General features: G+C 38.8%; 1 protein-coding gene across 1 annotated transcript in view; it reads left to right on the forward strand.

Moving 5' to 3' along the window:
- The first annotated feature begins 4027 nt into the window (after nt 1–4027).
- The window catches only part of adgrf6 (adhesion G protein-coupled receptor F6), a 107465-nt gene continuing 87192 nt past the window's right edge, over nt 4028–24300 (forward strand). Inside the window, exons 1-35 of the mRNA XM_082148134.1 lie at nt 4028–4188; nt 4710–4810; nt 5168–5277; nt 5796–5844; nt 6062–6205; nt 6322–6486; nt 7193–7342; nt 7442–7615; nt 7713–7742; nt 7861–8004; nt 8095–8259; nt 8975–9121; nt 9465–9623; nt 9774–9920; nt 10210–10356; nt 10630–10776; nt 11077–11229; nt 11340–11495; nt 11802–11948; nt 12050–12208; nt 12357–12503; nt 12790–12936; nt 13210–13356; nt 13659–13811; nt 13922–14077; nt 14384–14530; nt 14632–14790; nt 14939–15085; nt 15378–15524; nt 15803–15949; nt 16252–16404; nt 16515–16670; nt 16967–17113; nt 17215–17373; nt 24028–24174. Of these exons, the coding sequence (XP_082004260.1) occupies nt 4798–4810; nt 5168–5277; nt 5796–5844; nt 6062–6205; nt 6322–6486; nt 7193–7342; nt 7442–7615; nt 7713–7742; nt 7861–8004; nt 8095–8259; nt 8975–9121; nt 9465–9623; nt 9774–9920; nt 10210–10356; nt 10630–10776; nt 11077–11229; nt 11340–11495; nt 11802–11948; nt 12050–12208; nt 12357–12503; nt 12790–12936; nt 13210–13356; nt 13659–13811; nt 13922–14077; nt 14384–14530; nt 14632–14790; nt 14939–15085; nt 15378–15524; nt 15803–15949; nt 16252–16404; nt 16515–16670; nt 16967–17113; nt 17215–17373; nt 24028–24174 (4765 nt within the window). The 5' untranslated portion in view covers nt 4028–4188; nt 4710–4797. The remainder of the gene's footprint in view (nt 4189–4709; nt 4811–5167; nt 5278–5795; nt 5845–6061; nt 6206–6321; nt 6487–7192; nt 7343–7441; nt 7616–7712; nt 7743–7860; nt 8005–8094; nt 8260–8974; nt 9122–9464; nt 9624–9773; nt 9921–10209; nt 10357–10629; nt 10777–11076; nt 11230–11339; nt 11496–11801; nt 11949–12049; nt 12209–12356; nt 12504–12789; nt 12937–13209; nt 13357–13658; nt 13812–13921; nt 14078–14383; nt 14531–14631; nt 14791–14938; nt 15086–15377; nt 15525–15802; nt 15950–16251; nt 16405–16514; nt 16671–16966; nt 17114–17214; nt 17374–24027; nt 24175–24300) is intronic.

Raw genomic sequence — 24300 nt, forward strand, 5'->3', positions numbered from 1 at the left:
TCTGCTGTGGGTTTCATGGAGCTATTATTTTGTTGAAAATAAAATACTGAAAATACTGTTTAAAATTAACATCACTTAATATTAATACCTTTCATTTGTTGAACTGTTGTATAAAATCAATGTCACATTTGCAATCGTGTGGATATTCGATTAATGTGATCAACATTAAACACAGGAAATCACACAAGGTATGTTTTTGTATCGAAGAGAGTTTAAATCTTAAATCGATCTCTATGCACAGTCTGTCTATATTTGTTCTTCATGCTAGTAAGTGCTAAATCCCCAATTTTACAAAGGCTACATGGTCGAGAACGGCAGTAGGCTATAGCACGATTAGCCAAGGCAGCATTGTTGAGTGAATGCAGTCAATTTTGACTGCAAACGATGAGGTAATTTGATCGAATGTCATGTATTTACAGCATTTTACCTGCTAGAAAGACATGCTCAGTTTTAATGTTATTTTAAGGTGGGGTAGAATTAAATGAAAATTGCGCCAAAATTCAAATCTTTGGAAGATACTAAAGTCTCCAGCACGGACACCACCGGCAACGGACACCACCATCTCCGGAAAGGACACCACCGTCTCCGGAAAGGACACCACCATCTCCGGCACGGATACCAACGTCTCCGGAACAGACGCCAACGACTCCGGCACGGACACCGACGTCTCCAGCCCGGCACGGACACCACCTTCTCCGGAGCGGACACCAACAACTCTGGCACGTCTCCGGTGCGGACACCAGCGTCTCTGGCACGTCGCCGCCTTTTCCGGCACGGACACCACCCACCGTTTTTTGGAATTGTTCTTTCACGCTAATTTGACCTGATTAGTATATCTAGCCCTAAGAGTCAAAGGTAAACGTTTGGCCTTCTAGCGGTTTAATAAACAAAACTACATGCATTTTGCGGAAGAACATTGTTTTGGTTGTGTTTCGGCTTTGCATTACTGTGAGAATGAATATGGTTATCCTACTGCTCATAAAACATTCACTACTAGGCCTAGGGGATATAACCAGTTAAAATGGAAAGAATCTCAAGCTGACTAGCTGAAGATGTGACTGTAGCTATACCCATTAATAGACACGGTACTTCTTTGAAAATAAATTCCAGCGCTACAACAACCAAAATGAAATGACCCTTTGAAATTAATAATGCTTTACAATGAACTCTGTTAAAGAGCTACACATGGCAATTTATCTGTTTAATAAAATGCCTTACTCACCTGTTGAGTAATAAAAACGTGTCACTTTTACAACCTTTCAAATCGCTCAGTTCTTCTCACCATCTCCGAAAAGCCAAGCCAATGTTGATTCTCGTTTTAATACGAGCTCTGCTGCATTCTCTTTCTGCCCGCAGACTCTCCTCTGTTCTGCATTTTTAAAACGGGTGATTCCTCGGTTTGGGATTTAGCGTGCTCCATGTCAACCTTTCTCGCTCGTGACAGCTAAATGATGCCACTCTCCCACCGTACAAGCGTCAAAGTAGCCGGAGCAATTTTTCTCTATTTACAGATGTGACAATACATGCACTGGCAAGTGATGCATACATGTATGCGATTTCCAGTGAAAACCATCCTGCTTGGTAGAAATATAAATAATAGGCTTACTATAGTGAATCAGGGTAAGACAAAAACACGTTTTGGTCGAAGGATTGATGATGTATTGACTTTAAATTTTGAAAAATAAAATTAGTTACGTAGTGTACCTTTAAATTGAAAGAATGATTCTTTGCCTTACTATTTCTCATGTGCAAGGCCATTGCTAGTGGGGTGAAAGGTGGTGACAATTATACACACAAAATCCAGCAGTTATACTATATAGGCCCTTGTTGTATGAATAATTCTAATATTTATATTAGTTGTATGCCTGAGATTTAAATGAATACCACAAAAACATGCAATTTGGTTCAATATTTTTTCCAAATCTCTGCTTCTCTGACCTCCCTAAAAATGGTTTAGTCCCATCCAGAGGATTTATTAATTATTCAGTCAGTGACAAACATCAGATGGACCCAATAAAATTGTAAGTCCCACCCCAGCTCGTGAACAGAACCAATCAGAGTTGAGGAGGCAGTGCCTGAAGTTAACGAGGAACTTGGTAGAAGAGTATAGGAGACTGACCGACTGAAAAATGTCGGGGAAAAGAAAACATAATTCAGGGTACCAGAAACGCCACGAAAAAAAGGAGAGGGAGGCCAGGAGAGTTGTTGTATCCCAGTCGACCAAGACGTTCTTAAAGACAGGTTGTATATTGTTATTTCGCTGGGAATAAGAAAATAAGTCTATAGCCTGCCGGCCGTGCCGGGTACCCTACTGTCACTTTTCATAATCGGTGCACACTACAATCGACCGAATGAATAGGCTACGTGGTCAAAATCCCTGTCTTTTTACACTATTGTAAATAGAGTTTGACACGAGTCACGACGCGTTGCATTATGCACCTGACCTGCCCGCCGATGATGTATTTATTTATTACATCAAGAAAACACGAATACTGCACTTGGATGAATAAATGTATTAGCTTTATTTAATAATATTACAAATTCCATATTAGACAATAATTTTTTTTTATTTTATTTATTTGCATTCTTGTCAATTTCTAAACGTTTACTTTTTGATTTAGTCCTATGAATTATAACAGACTGATGGGGAAAAAACATTATTTTGCTGTTACTTTAAAAAAAAAATTTATTTAACAATTTCTTGCTTTTTGTTAGTTGTAATTTTTATATAAACATTTAACTTTTAAAATAATGGTTTTACAACAACATAACCATCTTCAGTAATACAGTATGTGGGCCTCCATGCTCATCTATTGTACAGTAGGCCTATATGATATTGGTGGAGGGTGGTGGGGGCCCACATCAATATTTTTTCAGGGGGCCCCGAATCCTCTAGCTACAGCCCTGCTCATGTGCATAGTAGGGCTGCACAATTAATCTCAATTAACATGAAATCGCACTTAAACCGATCTGGTTTATTGTGATTATGAGATCACAAAGGCTGCGATTATTTGTTATGCGCAGCTTGTCAGTGACGGACGGCAGTAGTTTGAGTCGCTTAGCGTGAATTTGGAAAACAACGCGCCCCAAACATCTTTCCAAACATGAGCAGCATTTATGAACCTGTTGTCCAACAAAAGACAACATTTGAAAAAAATCAATCAAAGGATTTCAATCTTCTGTTTATTCAGCTATAGTAGCCTATGATGCTAATAGGGATTTCCTGGAATAACTTGCTATCTACTGACAAGCTGCACATAAAATAATCGCAGCCTTTGCCAAATCGCGTGCTGTTTCATTTCGATTAATCGTGCAGCCATCGTGCATAGTAAATTCAGTTAAGTTTACTTTAATATTTATTGTCTTAGTTATTTAATACTTAGTTCTATATTATCGTATATGGTATCAATCAGGCCCAAAGTTTAGCTCCGTTTAGCTTCAGCCCTGATCAAGCACACCTGAACAAGCTAATAAAGTAATAAAGGTTTTCAGGATTGCTAATGGATTGTAGGTGGAGTATTCTCCTCTTCATCCTCCTGTAAATTTCGTGGGACCAACTCCACACAGGGCACAGGATAGTATAATGTTGACTGAGTGTAAAGGAATCTGATGAATCCTGCATAACAACAACTCTCAAACGCTCCGATTCACAGATGCTGTTAGGAGTGTACAATTATGCAATGACGATAATATATTTTATACTCCTGTCGTGAAAATACATTTTCTTATATTTATACAAATGTAAAACAGTGACTTGATTAAATAGATTTTAAAATATATTTATTATCAGCTGTTCAAATATGATACTGTTTCGTTTTGTTGATCAAATTTCAGAGACAAGGCCTGAAAGAGTGTAACTATTATAGCCTATTCTCCTTCCATAATATGCCAATAATCTGAGTATATATGTGATTTACTCCTGATAATGTAGCCCACAAGACCTTACACTGTTTCTTTTAAAACTCAGCCCACTTCTCTGTTCTCTTCAAACAAGAGAACAAGGAAATAATAGAGAGAATTAAACTGGTCTAGCAGGTAACCCACACGCAGCCACATTATTTTGGTGACCTGCACAAAGACACGTTAATTCCAGGAAGATTTTGTAGGTGGATCATTTGACAAGGAAACAAAATCTCAGACCCTGAGAAACGAGTTTGGCATCTCTTCATGGTTGTTTCCAGAGGAAAGGTAGGTGTTACAAATCAATGTTTATTCTTATTCTAAGTTTATTCATAGAAAGCCTTGACTTTAAAATGTATTGTTCAATGTTTTACTTTTGAAAGTTGTCATTTCTGTCTGGCATTAATATAAACGAGCAGAAATTTAACCTAAATGCAGGTGTGCGATTGCTGTTGACTAGTGCGCAACCAATACTTATTTGTGCTTGCAGTTTGTGTCATTGAAATTTATTATGAAACAATCCTTTTTTACTACTGTACTTCCATTAAATTTTTGACCCTAATGTAGATATTTACAAATTAATGGATAGAACGGTCAAACATATAGTTCCTCTGATTTTTAAGGAATTTTGTTTTGTAAGTCACAGAAAGTCATGTTATCATGACAATTTCTGCTGATTTGTGACAAATAGCACGAAAAGTTGACTGTTTTGAGCACTGAACATTACAAAAGACCTTAAACATCTTTAATCAAAATGTAGTCTTATCATTGTCCACTGATTATCTATGACAGAATTTCCTATTTTACAGATATAAGGTGTCTGGATGAGCCATATATTTGCCTTTTGTTCTGAAGAAATATGTTGAAGTGATTTTGATACATACATCATTGAGAAACATGGCCGGTCAAGGTACGATCAACTAAATTATTTTTGGTTCACTGTAACTACGTTTGTCACAAAAATGCTGTAATGCAAGTCATTGTAGTCAATTATCTCTAACCACTTGAGCCTTTAGGTTTTAGATCTTATATAATGGCAAATATCTTCTGGGTTTGTTTACGATATCTCACTAAAACATTGATCGAATTTGGTGCTCTTACCCTGCAAAAATGCTCACTGTTGAAACTATCAGTTTACATATTTGCATTGAAGACAGAATTCATGCAGTAAATTTTATTATCTTTTCTGAGACTGTGCTAATAAATGTTTGGTTTATCTGATATCTGTTTATATGCTATATATTTATGTGTATGTTTTATTTCTCAGGTACAGGAAAAATCTTAAAGTACTTTGCAGGAATCATAATGACGCTCCTGCTGACCCATGAATGTGTTGTGGAAACACTTGATTTCCCAGAAACAAGTATAGATTTAGAGGTAGGGGAAGGTTCTTTTTTTTCACTGCGGGAACATAAACACAAATCATTTACTGTATGGAAAGTTAATCTTTTTAAGATTAACTTGCTATAATATAGTTTTCACTAATAATTATATTTATTTTAACCATTAAAAGCACTTTTAAAATATTTAACATGAAATTTATAGCATAATAAAATTCTACATTTTTCAATTGGCCCAGGTGAAATTCTGTAAATTATAAAAAAAAATATATAATTTATTTATTTTTTAGTTCAGATTTAGTTTTATTTTGTGTTAGTTTTTATTTATTTCTAGCTAATAATTTTTGTACTTCAACCTAAACTTGTGTCAGATTATTGCCACGGCAACATTTCTAGTGTCCGTTTAGTTTGTTTTTCAACTAATTTATATTTTATTTTATTTTATTTCATTTAGTTAATGTTATTAACCCTGCCATGGTCACATGATCAACTTGCATGCTAAAAGTTTATATATAAATAGATAAATGTATTTTTGTGTTGTTTTATTTTTTACAGTTAAGCTACATTGATGGGCAACTGCATCATAGATTACCAAGAAGCGCAGGTCGGATTCACTGTTTTGTCCTCTACTTACACACTGTTATAATAATTGTTTGATGTTATTTATATAAGAATCAAGACACATAGTCATTAACTTAATATGCTTTGTTATTTTTGTCTGGGATTTTGTCTGTCAATGGTTTTGTCTTGTCCTTTACTTCAAGAGTGCAGGCCTCCGGACCGCATGATGATTAAAATCTCATTCATTTTCTCATGTATAGAGCTATTGGAGTTCATTGTGGTTGTGGAAGTGAATGCATCCCAAGCTGTGGTGATTGAACAGATCAGAGCGTCATTGGCCTCCATCACATTCCCTCTTCAATTGGACAACAGTACTGAAATTACTGCTGCGAACATCACAACAGGTGAGCCTGTTAAACCGGTGATCAAAAGCTATTTACGTAATTCTTACTGCTTAATTTTCATCTTTGATGTTGTGCAAACATTCAGTTGTTAACCAGTTCTGTTATATTTACATCAGTGTGCCAGCCAAATGTGACCGAATACCAGTGTGTATGTGAAGATGGTTATGCATGGACATACAACAACTGCAAGACGTATGAGGCCTGTGATGACATCAGTTTGGGCTCATGTGGATGTATCAGTGGTATTCCGAGTGATGGAGAGATGTGTGTGCTGGAGAGCGGTAAGAATCATGACCAAACAAGCCAACTGCAAATGTACTCTTAAAAAGCTGTATTAATGTTTATGTTAAAAATGCTACAGTAAAAAAAAAAATTAAATGGTATACTGTAAGTTACCTTAACATATACAGTAAAAAGTATGAATTTGCATATCATTTAGTGAAAATCTATAATTTATTTAACAAGACAATATACTGTATGCATGTTTACATTAAATATATATTTTTAAGTAAACAATTATGAGTCACCTTATAATTTGTGGTGAAAAGCAATTTAAGAATGTTCCCAAAAGTCCCTGTGTCATGCATCATTTCAATATATATTTTTTTAAATAGTTCTGATCAATTATGTAAACATTGATAGTGTTATGGTGGTTTTTAAGGTAAAAAATAGACTAAATAAAAAAATTACTGTAGGTTGGTAGCCTACATTAACATATCAGTTAACAAAATGTACAAATATATACTGTGAAATATATGGACACCAAAATGCCTCTCATGATGCTTAGAAAGTTTTAGAGTGAAATTGCACAGTCGCTAGTTTAAGTTTTGTGCTTTAAATTGAACAAAAACATTTAGTCTAACATCTGTTGGAACTACATTTTTTATGTATTACACATTGCTATTGATAATATAATTAATTACATAAACATGTATATTGTAATAAAACATACAAAGTACAATAATATGCTTGTTGTCAATGTCACAGAACTGCCCTTCACAGACTTATTGTTTGAAATTGAGATGGAATCATCAAGCATCTCTGTGATCGATGAGATGAGGAGATATTTTCAGAACATCACCTTTCCACTTCAGTTAGATGAGCTGGTTGAAGTATTAGATGTGGACATCACGACAGGTGAAGAATATCACATGACCTTCATGAGCTTCTGAACACAAACACAGCTGTTCTGATCTGTTAAAAATGACCGTATGTTTACATTTTATCCTTTCTTAGTGTGCAATTTCAGTGACAGTGGATACAAGTGTGTATGTGAGGATCAGTATTTCTGGCCGTGTGAAAAGTGCACAGAATATGGGAGCTGTGATGACATCACTAACAACACATGCAGCTGCATCAATGATATTCCAAGTGATAGACAGTTCTGTCAACCAATCAACGAGATAACAAGTAAAATAGTTTTATACATTTCTGTTTGCAATCTCACAGAAGACCTCAGATATTGTTACAGATTATTTCTAATCCATTCTCATCCTTTTCCTGGAAGATAACACTGCATGTGGGCAACCATCAACAGGTACATACAAACATATGATTTAAATCCCGAAGTACATATAACTGCTGCATTTTTATGAATATTGGAAGAGAAGAGTGAATATTCCTAACTCTTTTTATCTTTCCTACACTCATTCCAGTTCCAGCTGAATATCTAACTGAAATTCAGATAGATGCCGAGAATACTTCCATCATTGATCAGCTGATGAGCTACTTGATGTCTTTCAGTTTGCCCTACAAAATCAGTGACAGCACTAACATCACAGAAATCAACATAACTACTGGTATGAGCTCTGTCTCTGCTTTGACTTGTACTTTATACATCATATATACTGCTATAAATTAATGATAAACTTGTTGATTCTGCTTTTCAGTGTGTTCATTGAATCAAACGCAGTATCAGTGTAAATGTGAGGGTCTGTTTGTTTGGCCAAATGACACGTGTCACTCATATGAGGCCTGTGATGACATCATTGATGGTTCATGTACATGTATCAATGCCCTTCCAGTGGATGGACAGTTCTGCCAGTTAAAAGAAGGTGAGCCATTACATTCATAAATCTGAAAAACAACAGAACAACAAAACAACAAAATATAACTTTTTATATTTGACATTTGACTTGTAGCAACCCAATGCAATTAAATATCATGGACAGTTATTTCACACTTTTAATTTAAACACACTTTTAATCTTAAACTTTATTGGTTATCTTTTCTTTATATCCGGTATACTGATTAATTTAATTGTAACCATTTTAGTGAGTCTCTAAAGAAAAGTTTCCAACAACAGTTTTCACAGTAACTTATTTAATGAAGTGTTTGGATAATTTCTCAACTTAAAAAACAAAACAAAAAAACACAGCAATTAATTAAAATGAGAAATGTGTAAAACATTTTTTTGCCATAACCAAAACCATATATGAAAAAGAATTCATTAATAAAATATTGGTAATGGGTATAATTTTTTTTTAAATATATTGGTAGTCAAATGATCATACAGATATTGTGTCAGAAAGCAGAAATAAAAATTGGTTCAGCATATCAGTAATTGGACACTGGTGTATAAAAATAATCTGAAACAGAATCGGCTGATCTCCATTGCAGAGTAAGAACTTTCATAAAAATACAGCAACACAACAACATTCCAAAAGAAGGCCGTGGCATCAAGAAATACCTGTTTTTGACAGTGAGGGTGCATAGTTTTACTTTTGTTCTGCTATAATTGCTTCTTTTCTTTTTTTTTTTTTTTTGCAGCACCACCTTCTAACTACGAGATTGACATTGATGTGAGATTCTTTGACTTGTTCCTGGTGAACTACTTAAGAAGTCTAATCACAAACATCAGCCTGCCTCTCATTCTGAGCAACAGCATAAATATCACAGATGTCGACGTGACTACTGGTGAGAGCAGAAAGCTTCGTTACATCAGTGTTTGCACAAAAATGAGTAATATTAATACGATTAGTTTTATATTTCTTATCAGGTATGTTAGATAGACTTCATAAAATCATCAAATGTGGGGTATTTTGAGCTGAGACTGTATATTTCCTTCTGCGTCACTGAATGTCTTTGGATATAAACATGCACATAAACACAAAGTTACTCCCATAATATATTTTTACCTACAAATGCAAAGATTCAGAAATGCTTTCTTGGTTTTACACTTAACACTGATAATTTTAAGTGACTTCTATTGATTGTATGAATATAGCCAAAAAGTTGCCATAATTTCTTTTTTTCACAGTGTGTGGGTTAAATGGAACACAATATGAGTGCAAGTGTGAGGAGCGTCATGTTTGGCCCAATGACACCTGCAGGGCCTATCATGAGTGTGATGAGATTGTGGGAGGCACTTGTGGATGTATTCAAGCTCTCCCTTCAGAGGGTCCGCTTTGCCAGAGAGGTAAGAAATCACATTAGATCACAAATGTACTGATTGTAATTGTAATAACATGACCAGTATGGTTTTACTCAGTGACACTTGACATGTTTTGGTGGTTTAGAAATCTTAACATTATTGCAATAGCTTCTCATTCTTTTTTTTTTTCCCCAGACATCAATGAATGTGAAGATGCAGTGTCAGTTTGTGGTCAATACTCAGATTGTATTAACATCATTGGGAGTCACATGTGTTCATGCTGGAGTGGATTTAATACCTCCAATAAAGACAGTCCTGTGAGCCGCAACAACTCATGTCAGGGTGAGTATTATCAGCTGATTTTGTTTTCTGTTTTTGTCTCAGTTATTATTTGTCGTGCTATTTCTTTACAGTTTGTGTGAATACTAGTGTGAGTTTTAGCTGTTCCTGTTTGAGGTGTAACATCACCAAACAAATATTTTTTTATTTTTTTTATTTTTTTTTACCGTCTTGGAATTATAATATCAATACTTTTGTTTAAATACCAGAAGTCTTTCATGTCTTTAGACCTTTTACCTAATTTAATACTGTAAACGTAATAGTTTTAATAAAAAAAAAAAAATCTCCATAGATATAAATGAATGTCTGGTCAGTCCATCTGTATGTGGTCCAGACTCCAACTGCACAAATGAAAGAGGAAGTTACAATTGCTCATGTTTGGATGGATTCACTGCAACAAACTCAAATCTCACCATCAGCATCAATAACACATGTAGAGGTAAATCCTATAATCACATTTATATACAGTCTAATATTTGGAAAATAACCTAGTTTTTTAGACTTTTAATTTTTTGCAATAAAATCATATTTAACACTGTTTGTTGTTTAATTAACAATTGGAATCAATTAGGTGTTTTTTTAACTGTTGCATACTACATTTTATTTGTCCTCTATTTATAGTTACCAAAACGTAGATTTGCATTAAAGTGACATTCGTATTTCAGTGTTCCTATAACAACAATAAATTTTTTCATATTGTCTTGTAATATAGATGTTAATGAATGTCTAAAGTCATCCGAGTTTTGTGGTCCAAACTCTCGTTGCAACAACTCAATTGGGAGTTACAACTGTTCCTGCTTGAGTGGGTTTACTGTAACAAATATGAATCAACCAATCAGCATCAGTAACCCATGCAATGGTGAGCATGTAGAAAATATACTTCATGATGTATTTGATTTATATTGTAAGAAATTTTGACAGAAATATCAATTCAATCTATTATATGGTTTGATGTGTGTTTCTGTCGTTTCTGTTTTCAGCCATGATAAAAGCTGCTTAAATACATAATCAAGTTGTTTAAAAAAAGAACTGTTACATGAAATCCTATTGGCCTGAAAAAATCATTGTCTGTTAATAATTTTCTTTTGTGAACTTTGATTATTGTATTTGTAGGTAAAAGGCATTGCCATGATTTTTTTTTTAATCTTTTTTTCTACAGTGACTCTACCTTTGACTGAATATCTGATTGAAATTCAGATCAATAGTGTGGATAGTAGCGTCACTGATCAGCTGAGGACCCTTCTGATGTCTTTTAATTTGCCCTACATAATCAGTGACAGCACTAACATTACAGAAATCAACATAACTACTGGTACGAGCTCTGTCTCTGCTTTGTAATCTTAAATGGCTAAGAATAAACTCTATACATCATGAATACTGACATAAATTATTTGATGTTTGGACTCTTCTTGTGCTTTTCAGTGTGTTCATTGAATCAAACGCAGTATCAGTGTAAATGTGAGGGTCTGTTTGTTTGGCCAAATGACACGTGTCACTCATACGAGGCCTGTGATGTCATCACTGATGGATCATGTACATGTATCAATGCCCTTCCAGTGGATGGACAGTTCTGTCAAGGTGAGACACTGGTGTCAATCTACAACAACATCAGTTTCATCCCTTTAATTTATTTGATCTGTTTTTCCTGCTTTTATTTTCCTGCATTTTGCTACTGGTATTTCAAACTGATTATGTGCTTGTTTTTGATTGCAAATAACTCTATTAACAACACATTAATGTTCTTTTAAATTATACACCACAGGCTACAAAAGGTCATTAAAAAAAAAAAAAATAGTAATAATTTTTTGTTATTTTAAGAATTGAATAACTTGGACTAATTGTTCAGCTCAACCTGCTTCTGTTTTTTTGTTTTGTTTTTTGCAGTACTGCCTTCTAACTACATGGTTGACATTGATGTGAGATTCTTTGACTTGTTCCTGGTGAACTACTTACGAAATCTCATCAGCAATATCAGCCTGCCTTTGACTCTGAGCAACAGCATAAATATCACAGATATCGACATGACTACTGGTGAGAGCTGAATGTTTGATCATGTCACATACTAAGATGAGTTCAGTATTAGGACAAATTGACAGTTTGAACACAGATTAATAAATCCTATTCTATTACAGTGTGTGGGTTAAATGGAACACAATATGAGTGCAAGTGTGAGGAGCGTCATGTTTGGCCCAATGACACCTGCAGGGCCTATCATGAGTGTGATGAGATTGTGGGAGGCACTTGTGGATGTATTCAAGCTCTCCCTTCAGAGGGTCCGCTTTGCCAGAGAGGTAAGAAATCACATTAGATCACAAATGTACTGATTGTAATTGTAGTAACATGACCAATATGGTTTTACTCAGTGACACTTGACATGTTTTGGTGGTTTAGAAATCTTAACATTATTGCAATAGCTTCTCACTCTTTTTTTTTTTCTAGACATCAATGAATGTGAAGATGCAGTGTCAGTTTGTGGTCAATACTCAGATTGTATTAACATCATTGGGAGTCACATGTGTTCATGCTGGAGTGGATTTAATACTTCCAATAAAGACAGTCCTGTGAGCCGCAACAACTCATGTCAGGGTGAGTATTATCAACTGATTTTGTTTTCTGTTTTTGTCTCATAAAATTGAGAGTACAGAGCTGCTATTTCTTTACAGTTTGTGTGAATACTAGTGTGAGTTTTAGCTGTTCCTGTTTGAGGTGTAACATCACCAAACAAATAATATTTGTTTTCTTTTTTTACCATCTTGGAATTATAATATCTATTATTTTGTTGAAATACCAAAAGTCTTTCATGCCTTTAGAATTTTTACCTAATGTAATACTGTAAACGTAATAGTTTAAAAAAAAAGATGCTTCTCCATAGATATAAATGAATGTCTGGTCAGTCCATCTGTATGTGGTCCAGACTCCAACTGCACAAATGAAATAGGAAGTTACAATTGCTCATGTTTGGATGGATTCACTGTAACAAACTCAAGTCTCACCATCAGCATCAATAACACATGTAGAGGTAAATCCTATAATCACATTTATATACAGTCTAATATTTGGAAAATAACCTAGTTTTTTAGACTTTTAATTTTTTGCAATAAAATCATATTTAACACTGTTTGTTGTTTAATTAACAATTGGAATCAATTAGGTGTTTTTTTAACTGTTGCATACTACATTTTATTCGTCCTCTATTTATAGTTACCGAAACATAGATTCACATTAAAGTGACATTCATATTTCAGTGTTCCTATAACAACAATACCTATTTTCATATCGTCTTGTAATATAGATGTTAATGAATGTCTAAAGTCATCCGAGTTTTGTGGTCCAAACTCTCGTTGCAACAACTCAATTGGGAGTTACAACTGTTCCTGCTTGAGTGGGTTTACTGTAACAAATATGAATCAACCAATCAGCATCAGTAACCCATGCAATGGTGAGCATGTAGAAAATATACTTCATGATGTATTTGATTTATATTGTAAGTAAATTTGACAGAAATATCAATTCAATCTATTATATGGTTTGGTGTGTGTTTCTGTCGTTTCTGTTTTCAGCCATGATAAAAAGCTGCTTAAATACATAATCAAGTTGTTTAAATAAAAACTGTAACATGAAATCCTGTTGGCCTGAAAAAATCATTGTCTGTTAATAATTTTCTTTTGTGAACTTTGATTATTGTATTTGTAGGGACAAGGCATTGTCATGATTTCTTTTTTTAAATCTTTTTTTCTACAGTGACTCTACCTTTGACTGAATATCTGATTGAAATTCAGATCAATAGTGTGGATAGTAGCGTCACTGATCAGCTGAGGACCCTTCTGATGTCTTTTAATTTGCCCTACATAATCAGTGACAGCACTAACATTACAGAAATCAACATAACTACTGGTACGAGCTCTGTCTCTGCTTTGTAATCTTAAATGGCTAAGAATAAACTCTATACATCATGAATACTGACATAAATTATTTGATGTTTGGACTCTTCTTGTGCTTTTCAGTGTGTTCATTGAATCAAACGCAGTATCAGTGTAAATGTGAGGGTCTGTTTGTTTGGCCAAATGACACGTGTCACTCATACGAGGCCTGTGATGTCATCACTGATGGATCATGTACATGTATCAATGCCCTTCCAGTGGATGGACAGTTCTGTCAAGGTGAGACACTGGTGTCAATCTACAACAACATCAGTTTCATCCCTTTAATTTATTTGATCTGTTTTTCCTGCTTTTATTTTCCTGCATTTTGCTACTGGTATTTCAAACTGATTATGTGCTTGTTTTTGATTGCAAATAACTCTATTAACAACACATTAATGTTCTTTTAAATTATACACCACAGGCTACAAAAGGTCATTAAAAAAAAAAAAAATAGTAATAATTTTTTGTTATTTTAAGAATTGAATAACTTGGACTAATTGTTCAGCTCAACCTGCTTCTGTTTTTTTGTTTTGTTTTTTGCAGTACTGCCTTCTAACTACATGGTTGACATTGATGTGAGATTCTTTGACTTGTTCCTGGTGAACTACTTACGAAATCTCATCAGCAATATCAGCCTGCCTTTGACTCTGAGCAACAGCATAAATATCACAGATATCGACATGACTACTGGTGAGAGCTGAATGTTTGATCATGTCACATACTAAGATGAGTTCAGTATTAGGACAAATTGACAGTTTGAACACAGATTAATAAATCCTATTCTATTACAGTGTGTGGGTTAAATGGAACACAATATGAGTGCAAGTGTGAGGAGCGTCATGTTTGGCCCAATGACACCTGCAGGGCCTATCATGAGTGTGATGAGATTGTGGGAGGCACTTGTGGATGTATTCAAGCTCTCCCTTCAGAGGGTCCGCTTTGCCAGAGAGGTAAGAAATCACATTAGATCACAAATGTACTGATTGTAATTGTAGTAACATGACCAATATGGTTTTACTCAGTGACACTTAACATGTTTTGGTGGTTTAGAAATCTTAACATTATTGCAATAGCTTCTCACTCTTTTTTTTTTTCTAGACATCAATGAATGTGAAGATGCAGTGTCCGTTTGTGGTCAATACTCAGATTGTATTAACATCATTGGGAGTCACATGTGTTCATGCTGGAGTGGATTTAATACTTCCAATAAAGACAGTCCTGTGAGCCGCAACAACTCATGTCAGGGTGAGTATTATCAACTGATTTTGTTTTCTGTTTTTGTCTCATAAAATTGAGAGTACAGACTACAGAGCTGCTATTTCTTTACAGTTTGTGTGAATACTAGTGTGAGTTTTAGCTGTTCCTGTTTGAGGTGTAACATCACCAAACAAATAATATTTGTTTTCTTTTTTTACCATCTTGGAATTATAATATCTATTATTTTGTTGAAATACCAAAAGTCTTTCATGCCTTTAGAATTTTTACCTAATGTAATACTGTAAACGTAATAGTTTAAAAAAAAGATGCTTCTCCATAGATATAAATGAATGTCTGGTCAGTCCATCTGTATGTGGTCCAGACTCCAACTGCACAAATGAAATAGGAAGTTACAATTGCTCATGTTTGGATGGATTCACTGTAACAAACTCAAGTCTCACCATCAGCATCAATAACACATGTAGAGGTAAATCCTATAATCACATTTATATACAGTCTAATATTTGGAAAATAACCTAGTGTAGTTTTTTAGACTTTTAATTTTTTGCAATAAAATCATATTTAACACTGTTTGTTGTTTAATTAACAATTGGAATCAATTAGGTGTTTTTTTAACTGTTGCATACTACATTTTATTCGTCCTCTATTTATAGTTACCGAAACATAGATTCACATTAAAGTGACATTCATATTTCAGTGTTCCTATAACAACAATACCTATTTTCATATCGTCTTGTAATATAGATGTTAATGAATGTCTAAAGTCATCCGAGTTTTGTGGTCCAAACTCTCGTTGCAACAACTCAATTGGGAGTTACAACTGTTCCTGCTTGAGTGGGTTTACTGTAACAAATATGAATCAACCAATCAGCATCAGTAACCCATGCAATGGTGAGCATGTAGAAAATATACTTCATGATGTATTTGATTTATATTGTAAGTAAATTTGACAGAAATATCAATTCAATCTATTATATGGTTTGGTGTGTGTTTCTGTCGTTTCTGTTTTCAGCCATGATAAAAAGCTGCTTAAATACATAATCAAGTTGTTTAAATAAAAACTGTAACATGAAATCCTGTTGGCCTGAAAAAATAATTGTCTGTTAATAATTTTCTTTTGTGAACTTTGATTATTGTATTTGTAGGGACAAGGCATTGTCATGATTTCTTTTTTTAAATCTTTTTTTCTACAGTGACTCTACCTTTGACTGAATATCTGATTGAAATTCAGATCAATAGTGTGGATAGTAGCGTCACTGATCAGCTGAGGACCCTTCTGATGTCTTTTAATTTGCCCTACATAATCAGTGACAGCACTAACATTACAGAAATCAACATAACTACTGGTACGAGCTCTGTCTCTGCTTTGTATTCTTAAATGGCTAAGAATAAACGGTATCCTTTGTGAATACTGACATCAATTATTTGATGTTTGGACTCTTCTTGTGCGTTTCAGTGTGTTCATTGAACCAAACGCAGTATCAGTGTAAATGTGAGGGTCTGTTTGTTTGGCCAAATGACACGTGTCACTCATACGAGGCCTGTGATGTCATCACTGATGGATCATGTACATGTATCAATGCCCTTCCAGTGGATGGACAGTTATGTCAAGGTGAGACACTGGCGTCATTCTACAACAACATCAGTTTTATCCCTTTAATTTATTTGATCTGTTTTTCCTGCTTTTATTTTCCTGCATTTTGCTACTGGTATTTCAAACTGATTATGTGCTTGTGCATTATTATTATTTTTATTATTATTATTATTATTATTATTATATGTATTATTAATATTTTCTTTTTCTTGCAAATAACTGTAAGACACATGGTCTATTATATGGAGTTTTTGTCATAAAATTATTAACATCACATTATACAACAACTCAACCTACTTTCTTTCTTCTTGCAGTGCTACCTTCTAACTACATGGTTGACATTGATGTGAGATTCTTTGACTTGTTCCTGGTGAACTACTTACGAAGTCTCATCAGCAATATCAGCCTGCCTTTGACTCTGAGCAACAGCATAAATATCACAGATATCGACATGACTACTGGTGAGAGCTGAATGTTTGATCATGTCACATACTAAGATTTGTTCAGTATTAGGACAAATTGACAGTTTGAACACAGATGAATAAATCCTATTCTATTACAGTGTGTGGGTTAAATGGAACACAATATGAGTGCAAGTGTGAGGAGCGTCATGTTTGGCCCAATGACACCTGCAGGGCCTATCATGAGTGTGATGAAATTGTGGGAGGCACTTGTGGATGTATTCAAGCTCTCCCTTCAGAGGGTCCGCTTTGCCAGAGAGGTAAGAAATCCCATTAGATCACAAATGTACTGATTGTAATTGTAGTAACATGACCAGTATGGTTTTACTCAGTGACACTTGACACATTTGGTGGTTTGGAAACCTGTGTTGGAAATCAAGTTTTTAAAGTTGTTAAATTGTCTATTGAGTGTTCCCTATCGATACGGTTCACTCGTATTGTGTCGCTAGACACTATGGGAAAAACTCCTTTTTCTCTGAATATTGAAGCCTTTTATTGAATAATGCAATGAAACTGCACAAGCCATAATAGTGCAGGGATCTGCATGAGCTTATTGGCTGAGCAGTGTAAACTGCACAAACCTATGGTGATGCGGCATATCTGCCCGAACCAATCGGCGCAGAGCCCGCTAGAATTAGCGGGGCATCTGCCTATATAACTTACCCATCTCGCCATAGGATTAGACCAATTCAGGAACGCGCCCGAAAACAAAAGGCAGGATTTTTAACACAAACCAATCATATCCAATCATAACCAATCACATCCAATCGTAGCACGATGGTAGCATTCTCAATTACCCCCCACCAAATCCACTGCATGCTTTAGGGGGTCTGTTAAAACTCATTGGGCTCAGGGGAGGCAAGAGAAACGCAGCGTCCCGCTGTAACTTTATCCACTGGTGTCGCTGTTGGACAGTGTTACTTTTGAAAAACGAATTATTGAATACACTTTTTAATGTAATATTTTGTAATATATGTGTGGTTTTATTGTTGTAATATGGATTATTTTCTCTTGCAATTTTTTGAGGAGGTACTGCCTCCCCTGCCTTCTCTGGAGAAACACCTCTATTTTATTTTATTTGCTCAACATGCTAATGAGAGGCTGTCAATCAAAAATCATTCTGTAGGTGGGATTCATAACACCATTGGCTTATCATTGTAAAAGTACTGTGCTGGACTGATTGCCTGCAAAACAGAACGTTTTCTTTTTATTAAATGCTGCGCCTAAATACATATATTGTATATATAAAAGTTTTAAAGATTACAATGTAGTTTTGACTTAATCCTGATTGGCTGAGCTCTGTCGCAACTTGTGTTACGCAACGTTGCTTGGCAACTGTAAACTGCCATATGCGAACATACCTGAATGTGAGTGTGATATTTCAACACCTAATTCTCTGATAAATGTCAGGTAAAGTGGATATTTTCATTCCAATAAAAACCATTTACAGAATGATGTTAGTCCTTTGAACAGAATCAAACAAGTTAGTCAGATGTTCCCTCAAAAACGTCTCAGGTTACGACTGTAACCTATGTTCCCTGAGAACAGGGAACGAGACACTGCGTCGAATGACGCTTTGGGGAACGCCTCAGGCGTGACAGGTGTCTGAAATCACTATCAAATCACGGCAATCATAATGACCAGCGACAGCCCGTGAATCATTAACGTGAATGATTAACGTGCGACCTGCAAGTATAAAAGGGCGCCTTGCCAACATGACAAACACCTTATCGTCTGAAGGGACTGTTTGGTAGGCAGGCCCCGAGGCATGGCAAGGAGACGCAATGTCTCCTTCCCTGTTCTCAGGGAACATAGGTTACAGTCATAACCTGAGACGTTCCCTTTCGAAAGGGAACTCGCACTGCGTCGAATGACGCTTTGGGGAACGATATACCAACGCCACCATGCTAAGGGAAGTGCCTGCCAGGTGGCAGTGACAACTGTCAGAACTAGCAAATTCAAATGAAACGCTAGAACCACTCACCCTCAGGTCACACTGGGCTGTCAGTGACAGCACTCCCTACGGTCATAGCCCAAGCTATATGATACCACAGAAAACCTCCATAAACATAGTTTAGTGAAAGGTCTACCTGGGCCTGCTCCAGGGCCTAGGACCACAACTTCAATCTTAGAAGGGGTCCTTTCTAGGGAATGTGGCTAGGGAACCCAAGGGAACCTCAGCCAGTCACTATTCAGGGGAACGTGCCACCTGAAATGCCACCAGGCAGGCCTGACCTGGTGTCACAACATAAGACACTACAGTCTGGCCACTTCCTGTCTGTCTGAAGACAGAGCCTCTGGACACTTGCCTTTAGGAAGGCATCCAACCCGAGGGACTGCGAAGCAGGCAGTGAAGCACTCGGCCCGAATCTCAGAGACGGGATATCCTGGAGAGTATGACTCAGCATAGTGCTTTACAACCCTCGAGCCAGGGCGCAAGCTCACCTACGGTAGCTGCCTGATAAGGACTGCTAAACTGATAGTAAGCGGCCACTAGCTTACAAAACCCAGCACCACTGTGAAACTACTCTCAGGGAGACCTGGAGAGGCCTACTACCTGACAGCCACAGTATGTGGGAGCTCACCTTCAGAGAGGCCTGGTGAAGCCTACTATCTGATAACCACATATGTGGGAGTTCGCCTAGAGAGGCCTACTACCTGTTACCAGATAACCACCTTGAGTGGAAACTTAAAGTAAGTTGGAACTCAATTTCAGGGAGGCCTAGTGAGGCCTACTACCTGACAACCATGACATGAGGGAGCTCACTTTCAGGGAGGCCTGGTAAGGCCTACTACCTGATAGTCACAATATGTGGAAGCACACCTTCAGGGAGGCCTGGTGAGGCCTGCAACCTGATAACAGCCTGCCACCTAGTAGCCACAGTATGTGGGAATTAACCCTCAGGGAGACCTCCTTCAGGGATGCCTGAAGAGGCCTACTACCTAAAAAAGTCTAACAGCTGGATACTAAGAGCCCTAAATCCGGGTGCTTACAGTCCCAGGGCGGCCTGCTAAGGCCTGCCGGACTGGGCTACATGGTGACTACTGCTGGGGACTCGCCTAACAGGGAGGCCTGGTCGGGCCTACTAGCTGATAGCGAGTCTATTCTGCTACTTTAACGAACACTGCTGGAAGCATACCGAATTAAAAAACGTATCTATAGTTTTTCCCTTAATGTATGTTCCACAATGTTGGGACCCACCTCCGAGGAGGCCTGTTAAGGCCTACTACTCGGCAGCGAGCCTTCCGCCAGAACTACCAGGGCCAACCAACAAAGGTGAGCTGGCCTAGGAGCCCTTTTTGGGGGCTACCCGGTCAAGGAGGCCTGCTGGGGCCTACTACCTAACCATGCAGCCTTCGTGGCAGAAAACTGTTACTACAGCGCTTACAGCATCCTGGTACCCAATCACATTGCCAAAGGCAGTGTACTCAGCAAAAAGCAATACCCTTATAGCAGGGGAGTACAACATACGCCACTCTGCCTAGTGGAGGCCCCACTTTACGGGCCTACCTACTATATGCATGGGCGTCAGCTCATGGCAATGCTCTGGCTTCAAGGGAGCGGAGTTCAAAAGACCGGAATGAAATGCAGTTAGAACTCCCTGCTCAACCGGAGCCATCGTGGTGTGAGGTAGATAATACAGAGCTGAGAATGGACTACTCAAAACTACCCTCAGTTAGCAGGGGAGTAACACCATATGCCCCTGAAATGTTAGACAGGGAGCGGGCCTGCAAGTGGCTTCAAAGGGTGACAGGGATTTGTCCTGTGCCCAGCCTAGGGGAGCGGGGGCTTGCTTGCAAGCCACCCAACTTTTACCCATCGTTTGAGCGGTTCAGCTCAACGGGCTGAGTGGAGCCAGCTCTAGAGGCCTAATAACCAGTAGCTCTGTTCGGCAGGGTCTGGCAAACTATCACATCGCAGAGCGAAAGACAGCCTAACCCTGCTATCACCCCTGAATGCAGTGAAAGGGGCGGGCCTTGGCCAACAACTCCCATTTAAGGGAGGAGGCTGAAATAAAGGGGAGGAAGCCTAATACCTGATGAGTGCGGCAGCTATACTTAGCAGAACGCCTCCAATACCCCTAGCATAGCCTAGGCCAGCTACAGAGGCGGCCCGGGTGAGGGCCGACCTACAAGCATAGATCTACCTGAGGGCTCGGAGGAGCCACAGCCTACTAGATTGAGAGGCTGTGAAACACTCAACCTACTGAAACCTTAGAGCTCAGGGGAGCGAAATACTCAGGATACCAATGTCACAAACCGATAGGTAGGACATAAGATCTATCTGAAGCGCCAGCGTCAGTCTAAACCTAAAGCAAAAAAGCTCTTTTTTTAATAAATTTTTTTAGGAAGACCAACTACTCTACCCCTGGGTGGCTAAAAGCCCTGAGGCTAAATAGAAATGAGTGGTGGCCCACCACGCATATCATCATTTATGACAGGAAGGCCATCACACTCAACACGGGAGCCAAATCTTTTTTGAGCTTCTCCCTAAATCGTTCCAGCCACAAGCTGGGGGGAGGCTTCAGGGCCCTGAAGTCCAATACCTTACCTCATTGCTCCTCTAGGAATGACCCCCTAGATCTATACAGGGAACAAGGTCTGTAGAGAAATACAAATCAGTGTTAGTATACACACAGAAATTTGTTTAAAAACCAACCAGTTCACCTGCGGCGTGCGGAGTGAAGACTCGCCAGAGAGTTCTTTATGAACCTGGGGTCCATCACCTTACATGCCTGAAAGAGGCGCGCTCACCAACCAAGCCGAGGCGGGCCCTCAGAACTTTGTTCTCATCATAGGCCCAGCCCCAGGCCTGGTGTAAGAAACGCCTGGGGAGTCAGGAAAAAGAGGAGAGGCTGGGATTGTACCGCCCTCCAGGAGATGATCCATCACTAACGCTGTGATCGTTTGTACTGGATCACCTCCCTCAGATCCTTCTTTTTCCTGCGGGAGTCACGCCTCCTCTGTGACCTGTTCCTACATGGAGGAGGTGCACGAGAGGCGACACTAGCTCTCTGGCCCTGTCTACGGCCATCAGGTCGTGAAGGGCCAGGCTCTCCCGCCTGTCTGGGCTCGGACCCGGATCTCAGCGGTATACAGGTCCTAAATGCCGCTGAGCGCGCCTTCGCCTCCCTGAACTTTCCGACCACCGCCTCCACGGAGGTGCCAAAAAGTTCAGAGGGCGAAACCGGTGCATCAAGGAGAAAGGCCTTCTCTTTCTCCCCGATGCCAGCCAGGTTCAACCACAGATGCCTCTCCGTGGCCACCATTGCCGCCATCGAACGACCGATCGAAGCGGCAGTATGTTTAGTGGCCCGGAGAGCATGATCTGTGGTGCGGCGCAGCTCAGCCACCGCCTCAGGGGACAGCCCTGTCCCCTGGTCGAGATCCCCCAGCAGGTCGGCCTGGTACGCCTGCAACACCGCCATAGTTTGCAGGGCGGCACAGGCCTGACCCGCTGCCGTGTATGCTCTGCCATTCAGACGCGCTGTGGTCTTGAGCGGTCTGGATGGCAGGGCTGGAGCACTCAGCGTCGACGCCCGCCCAGACACGAGATGGTTCGCAAACGTCTCGTCAATGGGCGGCATCGACACATACCCATACTCGCCGATCCCCTCAACATCAGCGAAACTAGCCCGCTGATGTCGGTGGATCCGAGCAGAGTATGGGTTCTTCCATGCCCTCTCGATCTCTGTATGGAGATCGGGAAGAAATGGAAGGCTCGCCTGAGCTGGTGGTCTATGGCCGGGGAGAAATCGATCGTCCAGCCTGCCACGAGCAACTTCTCCCCTAACGCGCCGCCATGGCAGTTGCAACCTGTCAGTGGCGCGTTCCATTACATCCAGCAGCTCAGCATACACGGGGCAGGGTGGCTGAGAGGGTTCAGGATCCACCTGAATGACCTCCTCCTCATCCATCACCTGCCCGTCCTGAAGAGCATCTGTTGCAGGAATAGTCGGAGAAAAATCCTCTTCGTCATCCACCTGCAACTCACCCTCGTCATCTGCCGAATCATCTGAGAGGTTAACACCCCTCTCAAGGCGATCGGCGAGATCCCTCTGGGAACCCCATGACGCGAGTCGCCGCTCTGCCTCAGCGCGAGCGGGACCTGAGCCACGAGGTACAGATGGTAAGCCCTCCTCACTCGAGAAGAGGGCTAGACGAGAGCGGAGCGTTTTCAAAGCAAAACGCTCACAGTTTGCACAGACGGCTCCCTCAAGAGCCGCCTGTGCGTGCTCTTTGCCCAGACAGAGAACGCACAGTTCGTGTGTATCACCCGGCATCAAATACCTTGGGCACGGATCTGCACACTTCCTGAAGCTTTCAGCCTTCTCCGTGCGTTTCATACTTTTTCTTTGCCGACCTTTTTCCCAGCGATATCAAACAGACAGTCCCTGAAGACGAAAAGATGTTTGTCATGTTGGCAAGGCGCCCTTTTATACTTGCAGGTCGCACGTTAATCATTCACGGGCTGTCGCCGGTCATTATGATTGCCGTGATTTGATAGTGATTTCAGACACCTGTCACGCCTGAGGCGTTCCCCAAAGCGTCATTCGACGCAGTGCGAGTTCCCTTTCGAAAGGGAACTCAAGCAGCGTAACAAAATTACAAAAAAGGAGATGGCAAAACGCCAAAGTACACAGAAACCAACAAAAAAAGCAACAGTGGTCAGAAAAGTCAGAACGACTCCCCCTGTGGACAAAATCGCAATTGTCTGAAAGTCTGACAGAGAACTTTAATCAAAGATTATTTCTACTGGAAGCTGTATCTAAGATTTGGATTTTAGTCAATATATGCGACAAATGAGCAATTAAGTATTTGCCTATGGCCTAACAAATGTGAAAAGATCTACTATTGGTGGTTTGAAAATCTTTGATTTTAGCATTAATGCAAAACCATCTCCCTCTTTCCAGACATCAATGAATGTGAAGATGCAGTGTTAGTTTGTGGTCAATACTCAGATTGTATTAACATCATTGGGAGTCACATGTGTTCATGCTGGAGTGGATTTAAGACCTCCAATAAAGACAGTCCTGTGAGTCGGAACAACTCATGTCAGGGTGAGTATTATCAACTGATTTTGTTTTCTGTTTTTGTCTCATAAAATTGAGAGTACAGAGCTGTTATATATTTACCGTTTGTGTGAATAATAGTGTGAGTTTTAGCTGTTCCTGTTTGAGGTGTAA

The sequence above is a fragment of the Leuciscus leuciscus genome (assembly GCF_965113295.1).
Source record: "Leuciscus leuciscus genome assembly, chromosome: 19".
Lineage (NCBI taxonomy): Eukaryota > Metazoa > Chordata > Actinopteri > Cypriniformes > Leuciscidae > Leuciscus > Leuciscus leuciscus.